This window comes from Pelobates fuscus, chromosome 3 (assembly GCF_036172605.1).
Source record: "Pelobates fuscus isolate aPelFus1 chromosome 3, aPelFus1.pri, whole genome shotgun sequence".
NCBI classification, from domain to species: Eukaryota; Metazoa; Chordata; class Amphibia; order Anura; family Pelobatidae; genus Pelobates; species Pelobates fuscus.
The window spans coordinates 290039214-290059808 of NC_086319.1; the positions used below are offsets into that span (position 1 = coordinate 290039214).

The 20595-nt window shown below is 40.3% G+C and overlaps 1 protein-coding gene across 4 annotated transcripts in view; it reads left to right on the top strand.

Annotated features, from left to right (window-relative positions):
* The window catches only part of UNC5D (unc-5 netrin receptor D), a 603711-nt gene that overhangs the window by 192072 nt on the left and 391044 nt on the right, over nt 1–20595 (top strand). For all 4 annotated transcript variants that reach the window (XM_063448679.1, XM_063448680.1, XM_063448681.1 and 1 more), the window contains exon 2: nt 17380–17598. In XM_063448679.1, the coding sequence (XP_063304749.1) occupies nt 17380–17598 (219 nt within the window). The remainder of the gene's footprint in view (nt 1–17379; nt 17599–20595) is intronic.

The window sequence follows — 20595 nt, forward strand, 5'->3', positions numbered from 1 at the left end:
TTAATTGGAATAAATCTTCTTGATTTACTAACTAGGCAATGGTTATGTCAGAAGAAAATGAATTAGTTCCTCAATTCTCTCCCATTGTTTACGAAGAAAATGCATGATTTAAAGATAAGGGGAGCTGTAATCATTTATAGTTGGTGTGCTTTATATTCTTGTATGACATCCTCGATAAGGCGACATATATTGCAGCAAAGGAATCATATTTAGTCTTTGATTTAATATTGTTGGGTACACTTTTCAAATGATTCAATAGGTTTGGATAAGCCAAATAATTTAATATTTTGAAAAATATGGTTAATATATTGATATATTTTTATACATTAAATATTTTTTAATATTTTAATATTTTGTAAATCATTTTAAAACTTTATCCAAAAATACGACATAATTTGAAAAGCTTATCCAAAGTATTACATGCAGACCTTAATTAGGAGGATAACACTGCAAACAAATAGAGCCTACCAGGTGACATAGGGTTAATGAAGAGAGGGGAGCTACCTATTTTGCTGATGATACATAGTCAAACACTATGCCAAATTGTCCCAAATTAAATATTTGGACAATGTCAGATGATCATTAAGCAACCTCAACATATTTGTCATGTCGGCACCATTTGAAATGTTAGAAAGTTAAGTTTAACTTATGTTTTTACTTTTTCTTTACATGTAGCTTTGATGGGATACTAGCATTTCTTATCCCTAGCAATTCACACAACTTACTTAATTCATTACTTCCAACTCAAAATCGAAACATCAACAGTCAGTATATTAGGACCCAGTAGTTCGGAATGCTAAGCACCCACTATATAAGTCATTTGGTGCTCCAAATTAAAATAGCAAGACAATACCTAACTTATATAAACTGCAGATCATGTCTATCCAGTGGTGTACACACAATACATGGGGCCCCCGTGGGAAACTGATCTGTGGGCCCCTCCCCCCCTTTTTCATAGAAAAGGCAGTGTTTACATTGCTCCCTAGGGATACCTCCAGTGGCAGTCACTCAGACAGTCACCTGAGGTGCTTCCAGAGTCAGAGTGTGCAGCACTGACGTTCAGCGGACGAATAAAGGTACGTTTTACTAGCTTTTAGGGTGGGCAAATGGGGGCCAGCCACCCAAACAGTGATTTTAACACGATAGGGTCAGGAATATTTTTTTGTATTCCTGACCCTATAGTGTTCGGTTAAGGATGGAGGCAATTGTATAAGTTCTGACCAAAACAAAACTAAAAGAATTTGGGCTATATGTCTGTTCAACCATAATTTACGCCTTTATATTAAGTTCATATTAAGTGCGCCCACGCTTATTATATATAATTTTGTTTTGGAGAAATAGGGCTTTCATTTCACATCAGGTCCTACTCTAGCAGCCTAATGTCTTACTCTCTGCAGGTCAAGGCTAAATAGAGCCATTGAAAGGCTAAATAGGGTCATTGAATGAGGCACCTGTGACAGGGAGGGGTGCAAAACCCAGGAGTTGACCTGGACTCCCAAATATATAAATGAAACCAAGAGGTTTGCACTCACCTGAACATGCATGCAACATTGGGTGCTACTGGGACTAATTTATACAACAGCTATATGCACTACCTGAATAATAAGACTTGTTACTTTGCATATTCAGTTAGATTTGCATATTATGAATTCTGCTGGCAGGAGAGATATTTCTTGTTAATCATTGTCTTCCCATCTCTTTTATGAATATGTTAATGTGTTGTTATGAGTTCCTGTAACTTTCTCCATATTATTTTGTTATTTGTATTATATTGAAGTTGTCACAGTAAGTTTAATGTAGTGTGCATATGGGCTAGTTCTGAGTAAAAATAACACTCTGTGTGTTAGTTCTTTTTGTAACTTTTTGTCCTGGTTGGTTTATGTGGATCCCAGTGACAGAGTGTTTGGACCTGTTGGCTGGATTCTTGGTCACTAGAGCCCAGGATAAGTCAAAATAGCTAGGACTGAAAGCCACAAGAGGATTTGTAAAACAGCATATTATTGTGTAGGCAGTGTTGATACCTGCCTGGAAGAGGAACAGAAGAAGCAACGGCAGAAGAGATGATACCTACCTGGAAGAAGAGAGCTGCAGCCTGGTCTGCTGGAGTGGGGCTGAAGCGTTCCAGGGTCCCTGATTGTGGCTAGGAATGGGACTAGGGCGGAAGTACTCAGAGTACAGAAGCTTTGCAACTATATATATATATAAAGAAAAAAGGAGAAAGTTCTTGCACTCACGCTGTAATATGCCTTGAGAACCGGGTGCTTTGCCAGGGCTTGAATATCCAGAAAATCCAACAAGGTAGCAGCACTCACGGAGTAATTTTAAAATCCAATCTTTATTTAGAACATGTTAAAATGAGGTCGACGTTTCAGTCCCACAAACAGGACTTTCCTCAGGACCAAACACACCTGACACCTCAGGTAGTCCCCCTGTAGGCAGTGCAGTTCATTGCCGATCCAGCCATGTGATTGTGATATCATCAAGATCACATGGCCAGAAATGCCTGGACTAGGACTGCCTGGACTGGGATCACCACAGAAGGTAAATATAATCTGCTGAGATGGCTTCCGATTGTTAGGCCGTACTAAGGCTAGTTCATTCCTATTTGAGTATTTGATTCCCCTATAGATATTTAATCTCTTCTATGTTATATAGTGTCACAGTGTTTTTTCTGAAAATAATAAGAATACAATAAATACATTGCTATATTATTGCTTCCAATTCTAAAACATAATTATTGACAATCAATTGAAATTATAGCAATTCTAATGCAATGATATGTATTCCTGCTCTAGATTGAGAACTTATACCTCACCCTAACTTATACCTCACCCTTGCCAGGTTTGATAAACACAGAACTTTTTGAAGTGGCTGTATTTTTCATTTGGTAATCTATTGCAACTGATTAAGATAGAATGTGACTGACAGACGGAAAAGAAAATTATGCATGCTGTCATTGAATACAAGAGGTTCATAACCTCTAGGTCAAGACCAAAAACTGGGTCCCTATGTTATTTTTAGTGGGTCCCTATCGGTTGGAGCAGACACATCAGATTAATCTGGCCCAAGGCAACTGTCCACAATAAATAATTTATTGTAGCAGCATTGCTACCCATGGAGGAACTTCATATTCATCTGGCTCCAGGCAAGCTCCCACGATAAATTGTTTACTGTAGTGGCACTGCGTTCCCAAGTCCAATGCCGACCCATTTGACATCTATCTAATGTATTTTGTGGAATTTATTTTAGTATATATTATATTTCAAATAAAGAATAGATCACTGTAATAATTTTACAGTATAAACATTTAAAGTACATCTGGGAACCTGTCAAAAATAGTTAGCAAATATGTCTCTTTTTACTTTTAAATATACTGTGGGGGTAAGTTACACCCTGTTCCAAATTATTATGCAAATTATATTTTTCTCATTTACCTAAATAATTGATGTAAATAACAGTCAGCATAATTCTCATGGTGTCAACTATTTAGAGTACAATTCAAATTTTATTGAACAAACCTCCTAATGATAACAGTATTTTTTTTAAACATAAAAAACTTACAATGCACTGTTCCAAATTATTAAGCACAGTAAGTTTCAAAACACTTTATAGGTTGTAAAGAACTGAAAATTGTCATTTGTTGTGTTTGCAGCATATTTACTGAAATCAAAAGCTATTTCAATCAAACTTATAACAACATTTTAACTTTTTAAACATTTTAACATAGGACCCCCTATTTGATAGCAGCTTCACAAGTCTTGCATCCAATGAACCTGTGAGTTTTTGGACAGTTTCTGCTTGAATTTGTTTGCAAGATGTCATAATAGCCTCCCAGAGCTGCTGTTTGGATGTAAACTGCCTCCCACCCTCATAGATCTTTTGCTTGAGGATGCTCCAAAGGTTCTCAATAGGATTTAGGTCAGGGGAGGATGGAGGCCACACCATGACTTTCTCTCCTTTTATACCCATAGCAGCCATTGATGCAGAGGTATTCTTTGCAGCATGAGACAGTGCATTGTCATGCATGAAGATGATTTTATTACGGAAAGCATATTTCTTCCTTCTGTACCAGGAAAGAAAGTGGTCAGTCAGAAACTCCACATACTTTGCAGAAGTCATCTTTACACCTTCGGGGACCCTAAAGGGGCCGACCAGCTCTCTTCCCATGATTCCGGCCCAAAACATGACTCCACCACCGCCTTGCTGAAGTCGCAGCCTTTTTGGAACAGGGTGGCCGTCCACCAACTATCCACTACTCAATCCATCTTGACCATCCAGGGATGCACTCATCAGTGAACAGGACTGTTTGAAAATTAGTCTTCATGTATTTTTCTGCCCAATGCAGCCGTTTCTGCTTGTGAGCATTGGTTAGTGGTGGCCGAATAGAAGGTTTACGCACAGTTGCAAGACTCTGGAGGACTCTAGACCTTGATGTCCGTGGGACTCCAGAGGCACCAGCAGCTTCAAATATCTGTTTGCTGCTATGTAATGGTATTTTAGCAGCTGCTCTCTTGATCCGATGCATGGATCTGTCAGAAATCTTCCTCAACGTGCCTTTATCTGCACAATTGTCTGTGCTCTGAACCAGCCACAAATTTCTTAATAGTGCGATGATCATGCTTAAGTTTTCGTGAAATATCTAATGTTTTCATACCTTGTCCAAGGCATTGAACTATTTCACTATTTTCGGCAGCAGAGAGATCCTTTTTCTTCCCCATATTGCATGAAAATGGTGCTCTGCTTAATAATGTTGAACACCCTCCTTTAGTAGTTTTTCCTTAAATTGGGCTCACCTGGCAATCTAATTATCATAGTTGTCCGAGATTGTTTTCAGTGATCAAAAGAGCCCTGAGACACAATGCCATCCATGAGGTAAACTGAAAAACAAAATATTTAATCTTTGTGACACTTAAATAGAATTTGCATAATAATTTGGAACAGGGTGTATATCCTTTTGTATTTTGGTTTTCTAAATTTTTTGATGTTTATTTATGTGGTATTTTTTCTAACAAATTACCATTTATAACAAATTTCTATCAAAAATTGTCCAAGTTCTAAACCAACACAAAACCTTAAAGGGGACACCACAGGCACTCAGACCACTTCAGCTCGTTGAAGTGGTCTGGTTGCAGTGTCCCAGGTTCCTTAACCCTGAAAAGCTAATTATTGCAGTTTTATAAACTGCAATGATTAGCTTTGTGGGGTTACTCCACCTATAGTGGCTGTCTTCCAGCCATTAGAGGGACTTCCCAGCTGTTATGCAACTTTTACTTTACACCAAACCCCATAGGAAAGCATTGAATAATGATTTCCTTTGGGGAAATCCTAATGCGAGCATGGTCATTGCCGCGCATTAGGTCTCCCCCACCAGCTGATGTCGGCAGGAAAAGAGAGAGGGCGGACCTGAGCCAGGACCCAGGCTAGTGTTTTTTTTTAACCCCTTCTGCCCCTTCTGAGGGGGTTTATGGTGGAGAAGCTATAGTACCATTAAATTATTTTGTTATCCTGGCACTATAGTTTACATACATATTATATATTGTTTGTTTTAAGGTATAAGTATATCCTACATGTATAGCTAACACAATATTAATTGTAATGTATATGTCAAATTTCAGAGGGGTGGGGGACCCCCAGACCTAGGGCCAGGAACACTTTAAAGCAGTCCTTTTAAATGGTTGGCATGTATGATTAGATCAGTGATGGCGAACCTTTTTGAGCCCGAGTGCCCAAACCACAATACATGCCAACTTTTTTTTCCTTAAAGTGCCAACACGGCAATTAAACCTCAATACTGAGGTTTAAGTTTAGAAAAAACAACTTGTACTGTTGTCCGAACTAATGTGCTATGTGGGGGGGGGGGGGGGTAGGGCTGCTGTGTGTGGGGGTAGGGGTGCTGTGTGTGGAGGTAGGGGTGGGGAGCGATGCTGGGTGTATGGGAGGGGAGGGAAGCTGGGTGTGGGGGAGGGGTGGGATGCTGGGTGTGGGGGAGTAGGGGTGCTGTGGGGGTAGGGGTGCTGTGTGTGGGGGGTAGGGGTGCTGTGGGGGGTAGGGGTGCTGTGGGGGGGTAGGGGTGCTGTGGGGGGGGTAGGGGTGCTGTGGGGGGGTAGGGGTGCTGTGGGTGGTTAGGGGTGCTATGGGGGGTAGGGGTGCTGTGTGTGGGGGGTAGGGGTGCTGTGTGTGGGGTAGGGCTGCTGTGTGTGGGGTAGGGGTGCTGTGTGTGGGGGTTAAGAGTGCTGTGTGTGGGGGTAGGGGTGCTGTGTGTGGGGGTAGGGGTGCTGTGTGTGGGGGTGAGGGGGCTGCTGTGGGGGGTAGGGGTACTGTGTGGGGGGTAGCGGTACTGTGTGTGTGGGGGTAGTGGTACTGCTGGGGGGAAGGGGTACTGTGTGGGGGGGTAGGGGTACTGCGTGTGTGGGGGTAGGGGTACTGTGTGTGTGGGGGGGTAGGGGTACTGTGTGTGGGGTAGGGGTACTGTGTGGGGGGGTAGGGGTACTGTGTGGGGGGGTAGGGGTACTGTGTGGGGGGTAGGGGTACTGTGTGGGTGGTAGGGGTACTGTGTGGGGGTAGGGGTACTGTGTGTGTGGGGGGTAGGGGTACTGCTGGGGGGTAGGGGTACTGTGTGGGGGGTAGGGGTACTGTGTGTGTGGGGGTAGGGGTACTGTGTGGGGGGTAGGGGTACTGTGTGGGGGGTAGGGGTACTGTGTGGGGGGTAGGGGTACTGTGGTGTGTGGGGGGTAGAGGATATTCTGTGGGGGGTAGGGGTGCTGTGTGGGGGGTAGGGGTACTGTGTGTGGGGGGATAGGGGTACTCTGTGGGGGGTAGGGCTAAAGTAATAAAATAAAAAATAAAAAAAGTATATTAAAATCAGTCCCCCCTTCCTCCTTCTTACCTCTAATGAAGGAAGGGGGACACACAGCCATCCCTGGTGGTCCGGTGGTGGCAAGCAGTCTTCCGGGTCGGGAGGCAGGAGAGGGATCTTTGCAGCAGCTCCCCTGTCCTCCTGCGCGATGCTGTGTGGAGCGTTGCCATGGTAATGCGCGGCAACGCTCCACACAGCTTGCTTGCGGGAGGACAGGGGAGCTGCTGCAAAGATCCCTCCCCTGCCTCCTGACCCGGAAGCAGAGTAGGCGCCTACCGTTTCGGGCAGGCAGGTGCCTACTCTGCATTATTGGCGAACCTATGTCCGCGTGCCCACAGAAAGGGCCCGGCGTGCCACCTGTGGCACGCGTGCCATAGGTTCGCCATCAATGGATTAGATGCTTCCAGGAAATTTATACCAGCAGGACATCGAGCTCCAAGGAAGGGTGGCTATTCATTGGAGCACACAGCACTAATCAGTTGGAATACAGGAACTTGCAGGCATGATTCTGGACAAACGTGAAATATGGATAAAACAGTTTTTGGGTGGAACTAAGTAAAGTAGCTGTTCGATTGGCAGCCATGGGCAGAGTGGCAAAAGGAAAAAAAAAATATCTGAGAATATAAAGCAAAATGAGCAACAAGAGAAGGCTAAAAGGGACAGGACCTTTGTACCATAATCACTTGAATACAATGAAGTTGTTTTGGTGCTTCTACTGACCCTATTATTATGAAACCATCAAGTATATGTGCACATATCTATGTCTGCATCATGTGTTCATAGTGAAACCGTAACATGCAAAACAAAAACAAACCCTAATAAAAATGATTGTTGTGTCTGGATAGAAATCTGTTGAGCTACATTAAATAGAAAACTCCTGTTTTTACCATTACACAATGTCAGGGACCCAGCACTTCTTCTCCTCTACTTGTAGCTAAATTCATCCCATCTTCTCAGCATTTTTGTTTTTCTCAGCTTCCTGTCATGCGTGAGTATTTCTCTCTATTATCTGAAGATATGTCATCCATAAAGCATCACGCCTGTCAAACAGTAACTTTTCTGTTGGAAGCAATGTGAGTCTTGGTGCAATGCAATATGGCATTCTAGAATTCTGGCTGCTGTTTGACTCTTCTGCTGACTCTGCAGCCCAACCAACCGGTCTGAAACTCAAACTGACGGCTCATAAATCTTTGCCATTTGACTGTGCGAATTGTTATAGCCTAGCTGGAAACTCACAGACGGCTGCATATCTGTAAATGGGCCTTATTCTCACATGAACGAAAGAAAGAATCACATTTAGGAGCTGCGATAAGAAGGAATGAGACATTAAGGGACATGCTGCTTAAATGCGATAAGTTTTTTTTTTCTTTCTTTTTTTTAGTATATAATACAACAGATACTAACTACCTGTCGATGAGTTTTTTTTTTTCCTACTGCCACAAATTGCACAGGGAATTGATTTTCTTTCTTTGTAGTACGTATTTCGCAGTGCAATTTTCCGGCTGTCACCCAGTTATTTTGATGAGAGGAGTATGACCTATGCATGGTACATTAATACATTCCTAGGAAATGAGCAAAGGCAGATAAAGACTGTATCCTGATGGAGACGCAGGTCAATTTAGTGCATGAGGTCCAGACAATATAACAATTTAAGCTTCACTTGACAGTGCTTAATAAAGACTAGAAATAGCTTCAATAGTACCAAGAAGTCAAACATTAACATCTTTGCAACTGGACAGAAATGTCTAAAAAAGCTGGGATAATGGCTTGGTAATGCAGAAAATGGAGACAAAGAACATTTTCCCCAAAACCCGATATCTTTAAAACAAATGGTAATTAATTTGAATTTCATTGTTAAAATTAGGAAGCACTGTTTTAAAATAACTGAACCACCAATTCAGAGGTTGAACAATGCAGCAAAACTATAGTGCAAGTATGTTTTTTTCCCCCCTATACAAAGCAATTTCACAAAGAATTATCATAAAGTTACGTTACTAGAATACAAATATTAATAAAAAGAAATCCGAGTACTTTTTGTACTTTTGTAATTTTTCAGTATTAGTATTAAGTGTTTGAATATTAAATCCATCAACAGTGCCTTGTATGTTTTTATTCGTCAAAATAGTTATAGAAATTTTATAATAGAGAAACAGGTGTGAATGAAAATTTTTGCAATTGTTTTTCTAATCAGGCCCCTTTAAAAGATAGAGAAAATGTTTAACAAAAATAAAAGGTGTAGATGTGTTTCACAGGTACAGGCAGCATTGAAGACAAAATTACATGGAAGAAAAACATTGGGAAGACAAAATTAGAGAGAAATGTATGGTCTATTTACAGGGTTATTCACTAAAGTGAGAATTCAAAGTTTATTTTAGATTTCAAGAATAGCTAAACTGGAAGCATAGTTGACTTAGAGAATTTTTCAAGTTCGCTATTACGACCTTAAATTTGAAATTAACTTTGAATTCTCACATTAGTAAATTACCCTGTTAGTCTGATGAGTAAACAACAAAATAAATTGCACTCCTTGGTAAGATCAGCTCGGTGCTCACAACAATAAAGACAAAAATGCCAATAGTGTAATACACTGTATACCGTATATACTCGAGTATAAGCCGACCCGAATATAAGCCGAGGCCCCTAATTTTTCCCCAAAAAACTGGGAAAACTTATTGACTCGAGTATAAGACTAGGGTGGGAAATGCAGCAGCTACTGGTAAATTTCTAAATAAAATTAGATCCTAAAAAAAATATATTAATTGAATATTTATTTACAGTGTGTGTATAATGAATGCAGTGTGTGCGTATGAGTGCAGCGTGTGTGTGTATGAGTGCAGCATGTGTATGAGTGCAGCGTGTGTGTGTATGAGTGCAGCGTGTGTATGAGTGCAGCGTGTGTATGAGTGCAGCGTGTGTATGAGTGCAGTGTGTGTGTGTATGAGTGCAGTGTGTGTGAGTGCAGTGTGTATGTATGAATGCAGTGTGTGTGTGTATGAGTGCAGTGTGTGTATGAATGCAGTGTGTGTATGAATGCAGTGTATGAATGCAGTGTGTGCAGGGTCGGTGCAAGGATATTTGCCCCCCCCCCCATATGTCCTGACCTCCCCTCCTCCTCCCTCAGTGGTCCTTACCTCCCCACCCCCGTGTTCCTTCACCCCCCTCCCCCAGTGGTCCTGACTCACCCCTCCCCTAGTGGTCCTTACCCTCCCCTCCCCTAGTGGTCCTTACTTCCCCCTCCCCTCCCCTAGTGGTCCTTACTTCCCCCTCCCCTCCCCTAGTGGTCCTTATCCCCCCTCCCTCCCATAGTGGTCCTTATCCCCCTCCCTCCCATAGTGGTCCTTATCCCCCCCCTCCCTCCCTCCCATAGTGGTCCTTATCCCCCCTCCCTCCCATAGTGTTCCTTTTCTCCCCCCCTCCCTCCCATAGTGGTCCTTATCCCACCCCCTCCCTCCGATAGTGGTCCTTATCCCCCCCTCCCGTCCATAGTGGTCCTTATCCCCCCCCTCCCTCCCATAGTGGTCCTTATCCCCCCCCCCTCCCTCCCATAGTGGTCCTTATCCCCCCCTTCCCTCCCATAGTGGTCCTTATACCCCCCCTCCCTCCCATAGTGGTCCTTATCCCACCCCCTCCCTCCCATAGTGGTCCTTATACCCCCTTTTTTATTATTATTTTTTATTATTATTATTATTTTTATTATTATTATTTTTTATTATTATTATTATTATTTTTTATTATTATTTCTTATTTTATTTATATTTTTATTTATTTTTCGTCCCCCCCTCCCTGCTTGATACATGGCAGGGAGGGGGGCTCTCCTTCCCTGGTGGTCCAGTGGCAGTTCAGTGGGGGGGGAGGGGGGCTGGCAGAGCTGTAACTTACCTGTTCTGCAGCTCCTGTCAGCTCTCTCCTCCTCTGCGCCGTCCGTGCAGCTCCTTCTATCAGCTCACACTGTAAGTCTCGCGAGAGCCGCGGCTCTCACGAGATTTACACTGGGAGCTGACCGAGGTGCTGCACGGACGGCGCGGAGGAGGAGAGAGCTGACAGGAGCTGCAGAACAGGTAAGTTACAGCTCTGCCAGCCCCCCTCTCCCCCAGTCTGTATTATGGCAATGTAAATTGCCATAATACAGACCTTGACTCGAGTATAAGCCGAGTTGGGGTTTTTCAGCCCCAAAAATGGGCTGAAAAACTCGGCTTATACTCGAGTATATACGGTATATACATAATGGTCTGACAAGAGCAAGCTAACAAGAAAATGGAGGCACTTAGAGCTTTAGAGTACCAGGGTAGTGCAATCTATACTAACAGATATATTATAATATGGCTTTCCAACAAAAAGGGGTGTATGGGCGTGTAAAAAAATAAATATGGATAAAGCAAATCTAGCATTGCAATATATCCAGAAACGAATTATATATTATGTAATGCATGTGGTCTATCCATATAAAACAACATAAAGAGTTTTTGACTCACTCCCCATTTTTTAGCAAATTTAACCAGGCTAGCGGTATTCCCGAGCGTGACTCGGGGTTAATTTTCGCTGTCAGAAGCGGTAACCCCGAGTCACGCTCGGGGTAGATAACAGAGCTGGCAGCGGAGTCTCCTTACCTTCTCCTTGCGATCCAGCGATGTCCCCGTGCTGTGATTGCCGGTGAGAGCCCCGGCGGATGCCTCCATCTGACTTCCTGGTTCCGTCTCTGTGAGCCGCAGAGGCTCATGGGGGCGGAAGTGGGCGGGTAATTCAAATGTTTCAAGCATAAAAGTGACACACACACATAAAGTTAGGTGATACAGTGAAATCCTGTCAGATTACATTGTATCACCTCAGATTTGACACAGTATAACCTCAGATTTGAAATTTGATCATCCTACACTGCCCTGCCTGCCCTTTTTGCTGTAATTTCTGCCCATAAAATAAATTTTTTACCATGGCATCAAAGCGTCACTTTAGCATCTCCAAAGCGGGTTTGGATCAGATGAGTGACAGCGGCAGCGACACAGAGCCCCTCGCAGAATTGAGCGACTGCGATAGCGATTCGTGGCAAGATTCGTCATCCGACTCTGACAGTGACCAGAGAAGTGGCGACAGCGACGATTCTGCACCCGAGCTCAGTGATGTGCGCACTTGGTGCCTTATTGATTGCGGTATGGATGAGGTACCGCCGCCAAGATTTCCGTTTACTGGATCACCTGGGATGAAGGTAGACGTTGAGCACAATGATCCTTTGGCATACCTAAAATTATTTCTCACAGATGACGTCATTGAAAAGATTGTCACGGAGACAAATCGCTACAACGAGCAGCAATCAGCTACTCTGCATAGCAAGTTTTCCAGGAACAGAAAATGGGAACCGGTATATTATTTATTAGATTATAATTCATGATTTTATGTTTCGAACTTTATCACATCTGAGAGTACTTTTGGTCAGATTTAAGAAAGTAATTACTGGCCTACAATACATAACACCAAATTTCCATGCAAAAAAATGGTACCGCTTTTGGTACAAAATTCCTGACATAATCATACCGCCAGGGAGGTTAATCAAATTGCTAAATTGAGGCGAACATAACCATGCTGTGACTATAGTAATCCAGACTTAAGTGAATAAACCTGTCTAATATTGTAAAGCACTCTACCAAAGTGAAAGGGTGAAATTCTCACGTTTATGAATTTGAGACATAACCCCTGGATATTGCTCCAAGCATGGAGAATACATCATACCATGCCAGGTGCATTGCTTGAGTGATGACTGGGAGAGCAAGAGCCCTGCATGTCAATCTTTGTAGCCCTGGATCTCTCTGTGAGGCAGATGATGTAGAGTCAGCCGAAGCAGCACATATGTGTCTAGCTACAGTGAGCATCTACTATCTTCTGCTCCCAGCAGTAATATACAGTACTGCCCACTGCATCCACACAAATGCCACTCACAGATATATCCAATATAACCCAACCCAACACAAAAGTATGACATATAAGTCACCCATATACCATCTACAGCCACACAAATATATTCACTTACATTTACACATGTGCTCCATGGAAATGGACATCTTCAAACACATATATACACACTCCATACAAAAACACCCTAAAGTATTGTTTGAACCTAGCAATAAAATCCACCACATATTCAAATTAGTGAAAACTCAAAAACTTTTCAGTGGCAGTGGAGATATGATCATGTACACATAGTGGATTTTGGAAAGGGTAAACTATGATTTAGATTAATTCTTAAAATAGTTCTATTACAGCAATATAGGTAGTGAGAGGATGAGATTGTATGCAGATGGCAATACATAATGTCACGTCAGACTGGAAGAAAGGATATTTAGTCTAAGGCAAAGAAAGGGTTTTTTTTTTTACAGTAAAAACGACAAGGATTTAGAATTTTCTGCCTGAAGATATGGTTTTATCGGTGTCTATACAGGTGTTTAAACTGCAATTGGATAAATACTTTCAAAAACATAATTATGCAGGGATATACATTTTAATTAGTGGGGTAATAGCTTCATGATTCAAGGAGATATCTGACTACCATTCTGGGGTGAAGAAGACATTTCCCCCCTGGTTTGTTGCATAATTAGTAGCGCTTCAGACTGGGTTTTTTGTCTTCTTTTGGATCAGCAAAAACAAATCTGAGAAAGGCTTAACTTGATGGACATTTGTCTCTTTTCAGCCTACGTAACTATGTAACTATATAACTATGTTAGAATTTGACTTGCATCATAGCTCCTTGCAGTCAGAAAACAAAGTTCTTTAATATACTTATTAACAAACACTTAATCACTGCAGTAATATTTTAAAAAGAATTGCACAAAAGTCAACAAAACCTGTTTTTTATTATCTGCTAACATTTCAATGCAAAAATATATTGTGTATCTATTTATATTAATTACGAACTAAGCAACTATGTCTGTGTAACAGATGCAAAATCACTTAAATAAATTCCAACACGTTAGAAACACAGGATCCTATTTACAATACCATACTACTGACTGATATATCCGCAGTATCTTTCAGTAATGATTGTCGGTTGTATTACAAAAAGCAACAGCTTTAGAGGTTCAATCAATAATGAAAGAAACAAGTTCTTGACCATAATTATTTTCTGAGAAAAAAACGATATAGTTTATGCAGTAGGACCATCAGGTGGAGAAACAAATGCTTACAGAAAGAGAAATGTGTTTACCAATCAAAGACACAGTCGTAGAAATGAAATTAGTCAAAGAACCAGATTAAAGTTTGGCCTTCAAGGTTGAGCGTGCACAAGAAATAGCAAATTCTAATTTAGCATCTTGCATTGGTTATAGGAGTAAACTTTGGCTGCAAATAATTCACTAGAAGTGTCATGGCTTAAATTAGATAATGTCTTCTAATCAACTAAAGTGCTTTCTGAGTTTTAATGTTAAAGGGGCAAAATCAGAAATGTACTTTCAAATCGAATGTATAGAACATTCTAAAGCACAAAGAAGTATAGAACATAGCTAAAAACACAAACAATAAACATGAGTATTCATTTGTTTTTTTTATGTCACACATATATAAATGTTGCATCAATATCATATGCAGCCATTTTGTGCGGAATCTCCATTGTATTCTTTATTGTTTAATGTTAAATGAGCTGAATCTGATACCAACTGTCCACAACACCTCAAAGCTGACTGACTGTCAGCCTCTTCCTTCTACAGCCAATCGAGTCAACAAATTAAGGTGCATTCGGCCACTGTAGCTATCCTTGTTAACTACACACATCCTAAAATAAATGGTCAGCTACATCTCCAATGGTTCCTAGGGTCCATCAAAGAACAGCATTCTTTCCATGAGGCAGCATCAGCAGAAGATACCTACATCGCTAATACTACCTGCATGGCTAAAATTTAAAGTGGGTGTTCGAGTATTTGGTCAGTTCAGTTAAGGGCATCCATTGTAAGACCGTATAATGATAGACAGATAGTCCGAGAGACAGACAGACAGATACTTGCCTTTATCATACCTTGCACTGCTGTTACATTGCAATCACGATAAATGATACATTTTAAGGTATGCACCTAACACCGAGTGTACATTTCTCCTTGCAGCTCTTGGGTCTTCAGCATTAATCTCACTGAACGGTTATGATGGCTTTGCCAGAGCATATCATAGCACTTTCTTTTACATTTTTATCAGTCCCAAGCTGATAAATAAGTCTTGAAACATAGACTGACCTTTCATAGCAGTAAGTTTATTGCACAAAGAATTAAATCTTTCGAAGTGCCCTTTACAACCCGCTTCTCAGTACCAGTATAATACTATAGAATGAGATGTCTGTACATGGGAAACATATTATGGACCATTTTTTTTTTTTTTAAGACACTGTGTTATTCTATTGGTAGCCTTATTATAGAAAGGTTAACATAGATAATATATACAGGTTTACACTATTGTGTCATGTAAAGAATGAGCCAAGCAAATACCTGGAGATCCACTCATGTTATACCAAATTGTAACAAGTTCCCCCCATAACCAACGCGAGAGTTCAATAAATGTAATCAAGGACTATTAATGTTCCTGAGTTCGGCAGCTAGAGTTGATGTGTTCATTGTTTTAATGCCATATATGGAAATGTACAAAAACAAGATTTGAACATTTAAAGATCTTACATAATACATAATTACAGAATCTGCAGTAAGCTCTTACCTAACAAGGATGCAACACAATCAATCTTGATGGTCACTTTAAATTCTGCTGAGATTTTCCAAAAAACCTGAATTTGATGTTTATAGCAATAATTTCTGAATGTTCTAGTCCAATATTGCATTTTCCTAGGCTGTAGGGACAGAAGGACTGGGTTTTGTGTAAGTGTTAGGGTAGTGTAGAAGTTTAACTGGCAGATATTTTAACTACCAACATTAGCGCAAGCTGAAATAAAATAGCAGAGGCTGATGCCCAGAAATGTAACTCTCTCTAATCCTGGGCCGAAATCTCATACAGGTCTTATATCTACATATTGATTTTTGGTCTTTGGCCCCTTTGGATCATGACCCATGCTTTGATTTAAAAAGTTGAGTTTAAAAAAAGTGCTCCATTGTTAAGGATGCATATTTGCATGTTGACTTGGCAATTCCTGGAAAAATGTAGAACATGATTACTTGCAATGTGGGCTTTTCCCATAATCCAGTTTTAGAATGACAGGCAGACAGACAGACAGACAGACAGAGATAGATAGATAGATAGATAGATAGATAGATAGATAGATAGATAGATAGATAGACGGATGTGTGGGTGTCTGTGATTCATATTGACATAGTCATTCTCAAGAGATGGTTTGTTTATTGCAGTGGAGAAGTTTGATAGGAAACATTTTGTCTTTTGATCTTCCTAAAAGTTTTTGTTGTTTATTAACAGAAATGTTATAAACAAAAGTTTGCAGGAACTGAAGACCCTAAATAGAAGTGTGCATCTGAAGTTCAAGAACTCAAGCTGTGAATTTTCATTTCTTGTCCCCTATAGACTTTTATTTATTATGTACACAGAAGACTAAACAGCACAATGCCAGATCAATAGCTTGATAGCAGATAGCTGATAGCCTGTCACTCTTAGGTGGTCATTAGTTCTTATTTTTCCATTACATTTCTATGCTGACCTAGATTTATATGTGGGGTGAGAAAGGATAATTAGGTTTCCTAGACATATTGGTTATCCGGTAAAAGGAATGAGCTTCTGGATTGAGAGTTATTTATTTCTTACCTCTCTATTAAGGAAACAAGTATTTGATGTGTATATTTCAGGCGATATAAAATGTGTGTTCTGGTGCTTGTCGATTGATGTCTAGTGGGTATTTGGGGAAGAGAAGGGTAAAGTTTACGTAAAATAATTTTATCTACATACATCTAGTCTAAATATAACTGTATTCAAAAGGACACACAGGGATATATCATGATTATTTGTGTTTGGAGAATAATGTTAATAAGTGGATTTGGTGAGACATCTGTCCTTTTAATAGGAACAGCTTCACAATACAATCCACCCATTTATTGTCTAATCCCGCTAATTTGAAATTTTGTTCAATCCTTGCTTCACTTGCACTTTTTCACTGGTATGTTGGGACTACTATAGGCAGTGCATGTATTGTGGGATGATCTGGACAAGCCAAACAGTCTTTGAGGGAGTCAGGCTGAAACGGGGTGTTGCAACTGATTTTACTGCCCAAAATGACACCGGAGGCAGTTTTTATGGAGGAGTTGGTGCACGAATGCTTGGGTTATACTTGTGTGTTTGTAATGTCTCTATGCTAGCAGTATGAGTGATTAACATTTATTATTTTACTTTTGGTAAGCTTGACCAAATTTTAAAAATAACTAAGCATTACTATTTTATTGCTATTATTTTAAGCTTGATGCCACTAGAAAAAACATGCGGTAATTATTGATGCCAATGTGTTACGAGGTAATATTTCTGCAGATGTTTAATTTGTGCTGTTGTAAAAGCTGTCTTTAAGTTCTATAAAAGTTAACTAAGGTCTATATGTTGATTTATATCCTCAGGAAACAGCAATGGAGAGGTATTGCCAGAATCCCTGCCTTCTGCTCCAGGCACATTGCCTTATTTCCAGATGGAGCCTGAAGATGCTTACATCATCAAAAGCAATCCCATCAGTCTCCGGTGCAGGGCTATCCCAGCAATGCAGATATTCTTCAAGTGTAATGGGGAATGGGTGCATCAGAATGAGCATGTGTCAGAGGAAAGTGTGGATGAAGCTTCAGGTCAGAATTTGTTCCTTAAAATCTTTACTTACAAGTTACTTAGAAATGTGTGTGTTTTTTTCTCCATAGAATATCAAAGGAAAGCCATATTTGTCCTTTAAAAATTGTATACACTATGCCTATAGTGTTCCTTTAAAGTTGAATTACTTTTTTATTTTTATTTATTGCATTTTTGGGGATTTAATATCTGTGTAATAGATTAAAAATATAGGGTCTCTTATACCTATTCTAATCCATTAAAGTGATATATATATATATCACCTCCCACTTCGGTAATCATCAGCTGAATGCGCATGGGCGGCAAGAGGCAAGATGGACCTGGCACCCAGACCACTTCATTAAGCTGAAGTGGTCTGGGTGCCTATAGTGGTCCTTCAAAAGGACTAAACCAGTCCTCATGACTCAGAATGAGTCCAGAATTTTTTTTATTATTATTAATTTATATATATATATATATATATATATATATATATATATATATATATATATATATATATATATATAAATTAATAATAATAAAAAAAATTCTGAGTCCTGATGAAAGCTCCATGTTGGAGCTGAAACGTTGATATTTTATATGGAATAAATAAAAGCTAAATTTTACTACTTCAACCAAGTCCCAGGAGTGCGATTGTTTCTACACCCATATATATATATATATATATATATATACATATATATATATATATATATATATATATATATCAATTTAATGGATTAGAATAGGTATAAGAGACCCTATATTTTTTATCTATTACACAGATATTAAATCCCCCAAAAATGCAATAACAGCAGCAGAGGATTGTGGGATATGTAAGATTTGCAATAGGCCACATGATTCACTAGAAAAGGTAAACTCCTTGCCAGACTGAAAGCAGCCACGGTTCACCTACAAGTCCTATCACTTGTAGACAAAGTTCTCACCCCCGGGCAAGTAATCCTCTGAATGTATTGATAGTAGCAGAACCAGTGACTGGGCAGAACCAGAGACAGCCTGAATTCAAGAATATTGTTATGCATGCAATATGACAAGTGCATACTTTCTGACTTGAAAGAAAACTTTCCTGCTTCATTAATCACTGTTGTCATAAAGTTGTACGCTTGTCAATCTTGCAGACGGCTGAACAATGCTCGGACGTCAGATTTTGCTTAATTGACTTTATTTTTTTTTTATTATTATTAATTTATATATATATATATATATAAATTAATAATAATAAAACAAATTCTGGACTCATTCTGAGTCATGAGGACTGGTTTAGTCCTTTTAAAGGACCACTATAGGCACCCAGACCACTTCGGCTTAATGAAGTGGTCTGGGTGCCAGGCCCATCTTGCCTCTTGCCGCCCATGCGCATTCAGCTGATGATTACCGAAGTGGGAGGAGAGTCCCCAGCGCTGAGGGAGCCCGGTGCTGGAGAAAGGTAAGTGATTTAACCCCTTCCTCCCCCTTCAGCCCGGTGAGAGGGGGGCCATGAGGGTGGGGGCACCCTCGGGGCACTATAATGCCAGAAAAAAGAGTTTGTTTTCCTGGCACTATAGTGGTCCTTTAACTTAGAAGGTGATGAAGCCACTTAACCCCATAAGGACACATGACATGTGTGACATGTCATGATTCCCTTTTATTCCAGAAGTTTGGTCCTTAAGGGGTTAAAGATTTCCAGAATTGGTCAGCATTCTATTTAAATTGCTAGTGTCTGTTTTTGGTCATTGTTTGCACATATTTGGTATCAGACTATGATATCCATTGTGATTCACTCCCTTCATCAGTTAGCAATGTATACTGGGAACATGTCACAGAGACGACTTAAAATAAAGTCAATTAAGCAAAATCTGACGTCCGAGCATTGTTCAGCCGTCTGCAAGATTGACAAGCGTACAACTTTATGACAACAGTGATTAATGAAGCAGGAAAGTTTTCTTTCAAGTCAGAAAGTATGCACTTGTCATATTGCATGCATAACAATATTTTTGAATTCAGGCTGTCTCTGGTTCTGCCCAGTCACTGGTTCTGCTACTATCAATACATTCAGAGGATTACTTGCCCGGGGGTGAGAACTTTGTCTACAAGTGATAGGACTTGTAGGTGAACCGTGGCTGCTTTCAGTCTGGCAAGGAGTTTACCTTTTCTAGTGAATCATGTGGCCTATTGCAAATCTTACATATCCCACAATCCTCTGCTGTGTAGAGATTTATTGAAAATGCTCATCATTCCTTCTGGAAAAAAAAAAAACAGAATCCCTAGGATTGGATCAGCTTCTTCCTAATATATGCAAAGAATACCACATGAAGCTGCAGTTTCTGATGGTGAGCAAGAATTTTAAACTTATTATGATATACAGTGAGGGAAAGAAGTATTTGATTCCCTGCTGAATTTGAATGTTTGCCAACTGACAAAGAAATTATCAGTCTGTAATGTTAATGGTAGGTGTATTTTAACCGTGAGAGACAGAATAACAAAACAAAACAAAAATCCAGAAAAACGCATGTCAAAAAAGTTATAAATTGATTTGCAGGTCAATGAGTGAAATAAGTATTTGACCCCTTCGACTTGGTGGCAAAACCCTTGTTGGCAATCACAGAGGTCAGACGTTTCTTGTAGTTGTCCACCAGGTTTGCACACATCTCAGGAGGCATTTTGTCCCACTCCCCTTTGCAGATCCTTTTACAAGTAATTAAGGTTTTTGTAATTAAAGTAATTAAGGTTTTGAGGCTGATGTTTGGCAACTCGAACCTTCAGCTCCCTCCACAGATTTTCTATGGGATTAAGGTCTGGAGATTGACTAGGCCACTCCAGGACCTTAGTGTGCTTCTTCTTGAGCAACTCCTTTGTTGCTTTAACTGTGTGTTTTGGGTCACTGTCATGCTGGAATACCCATCCACGACCCATTTTCAATGCCCTGGCTGAGGAAGGCAGTTCTCACCAAAGATTTGATGGTGCCTGGCCCCGTCCATTGTCCCTTTGATATGGTGCAGTTGTCCTGTCCACTTAGCAGA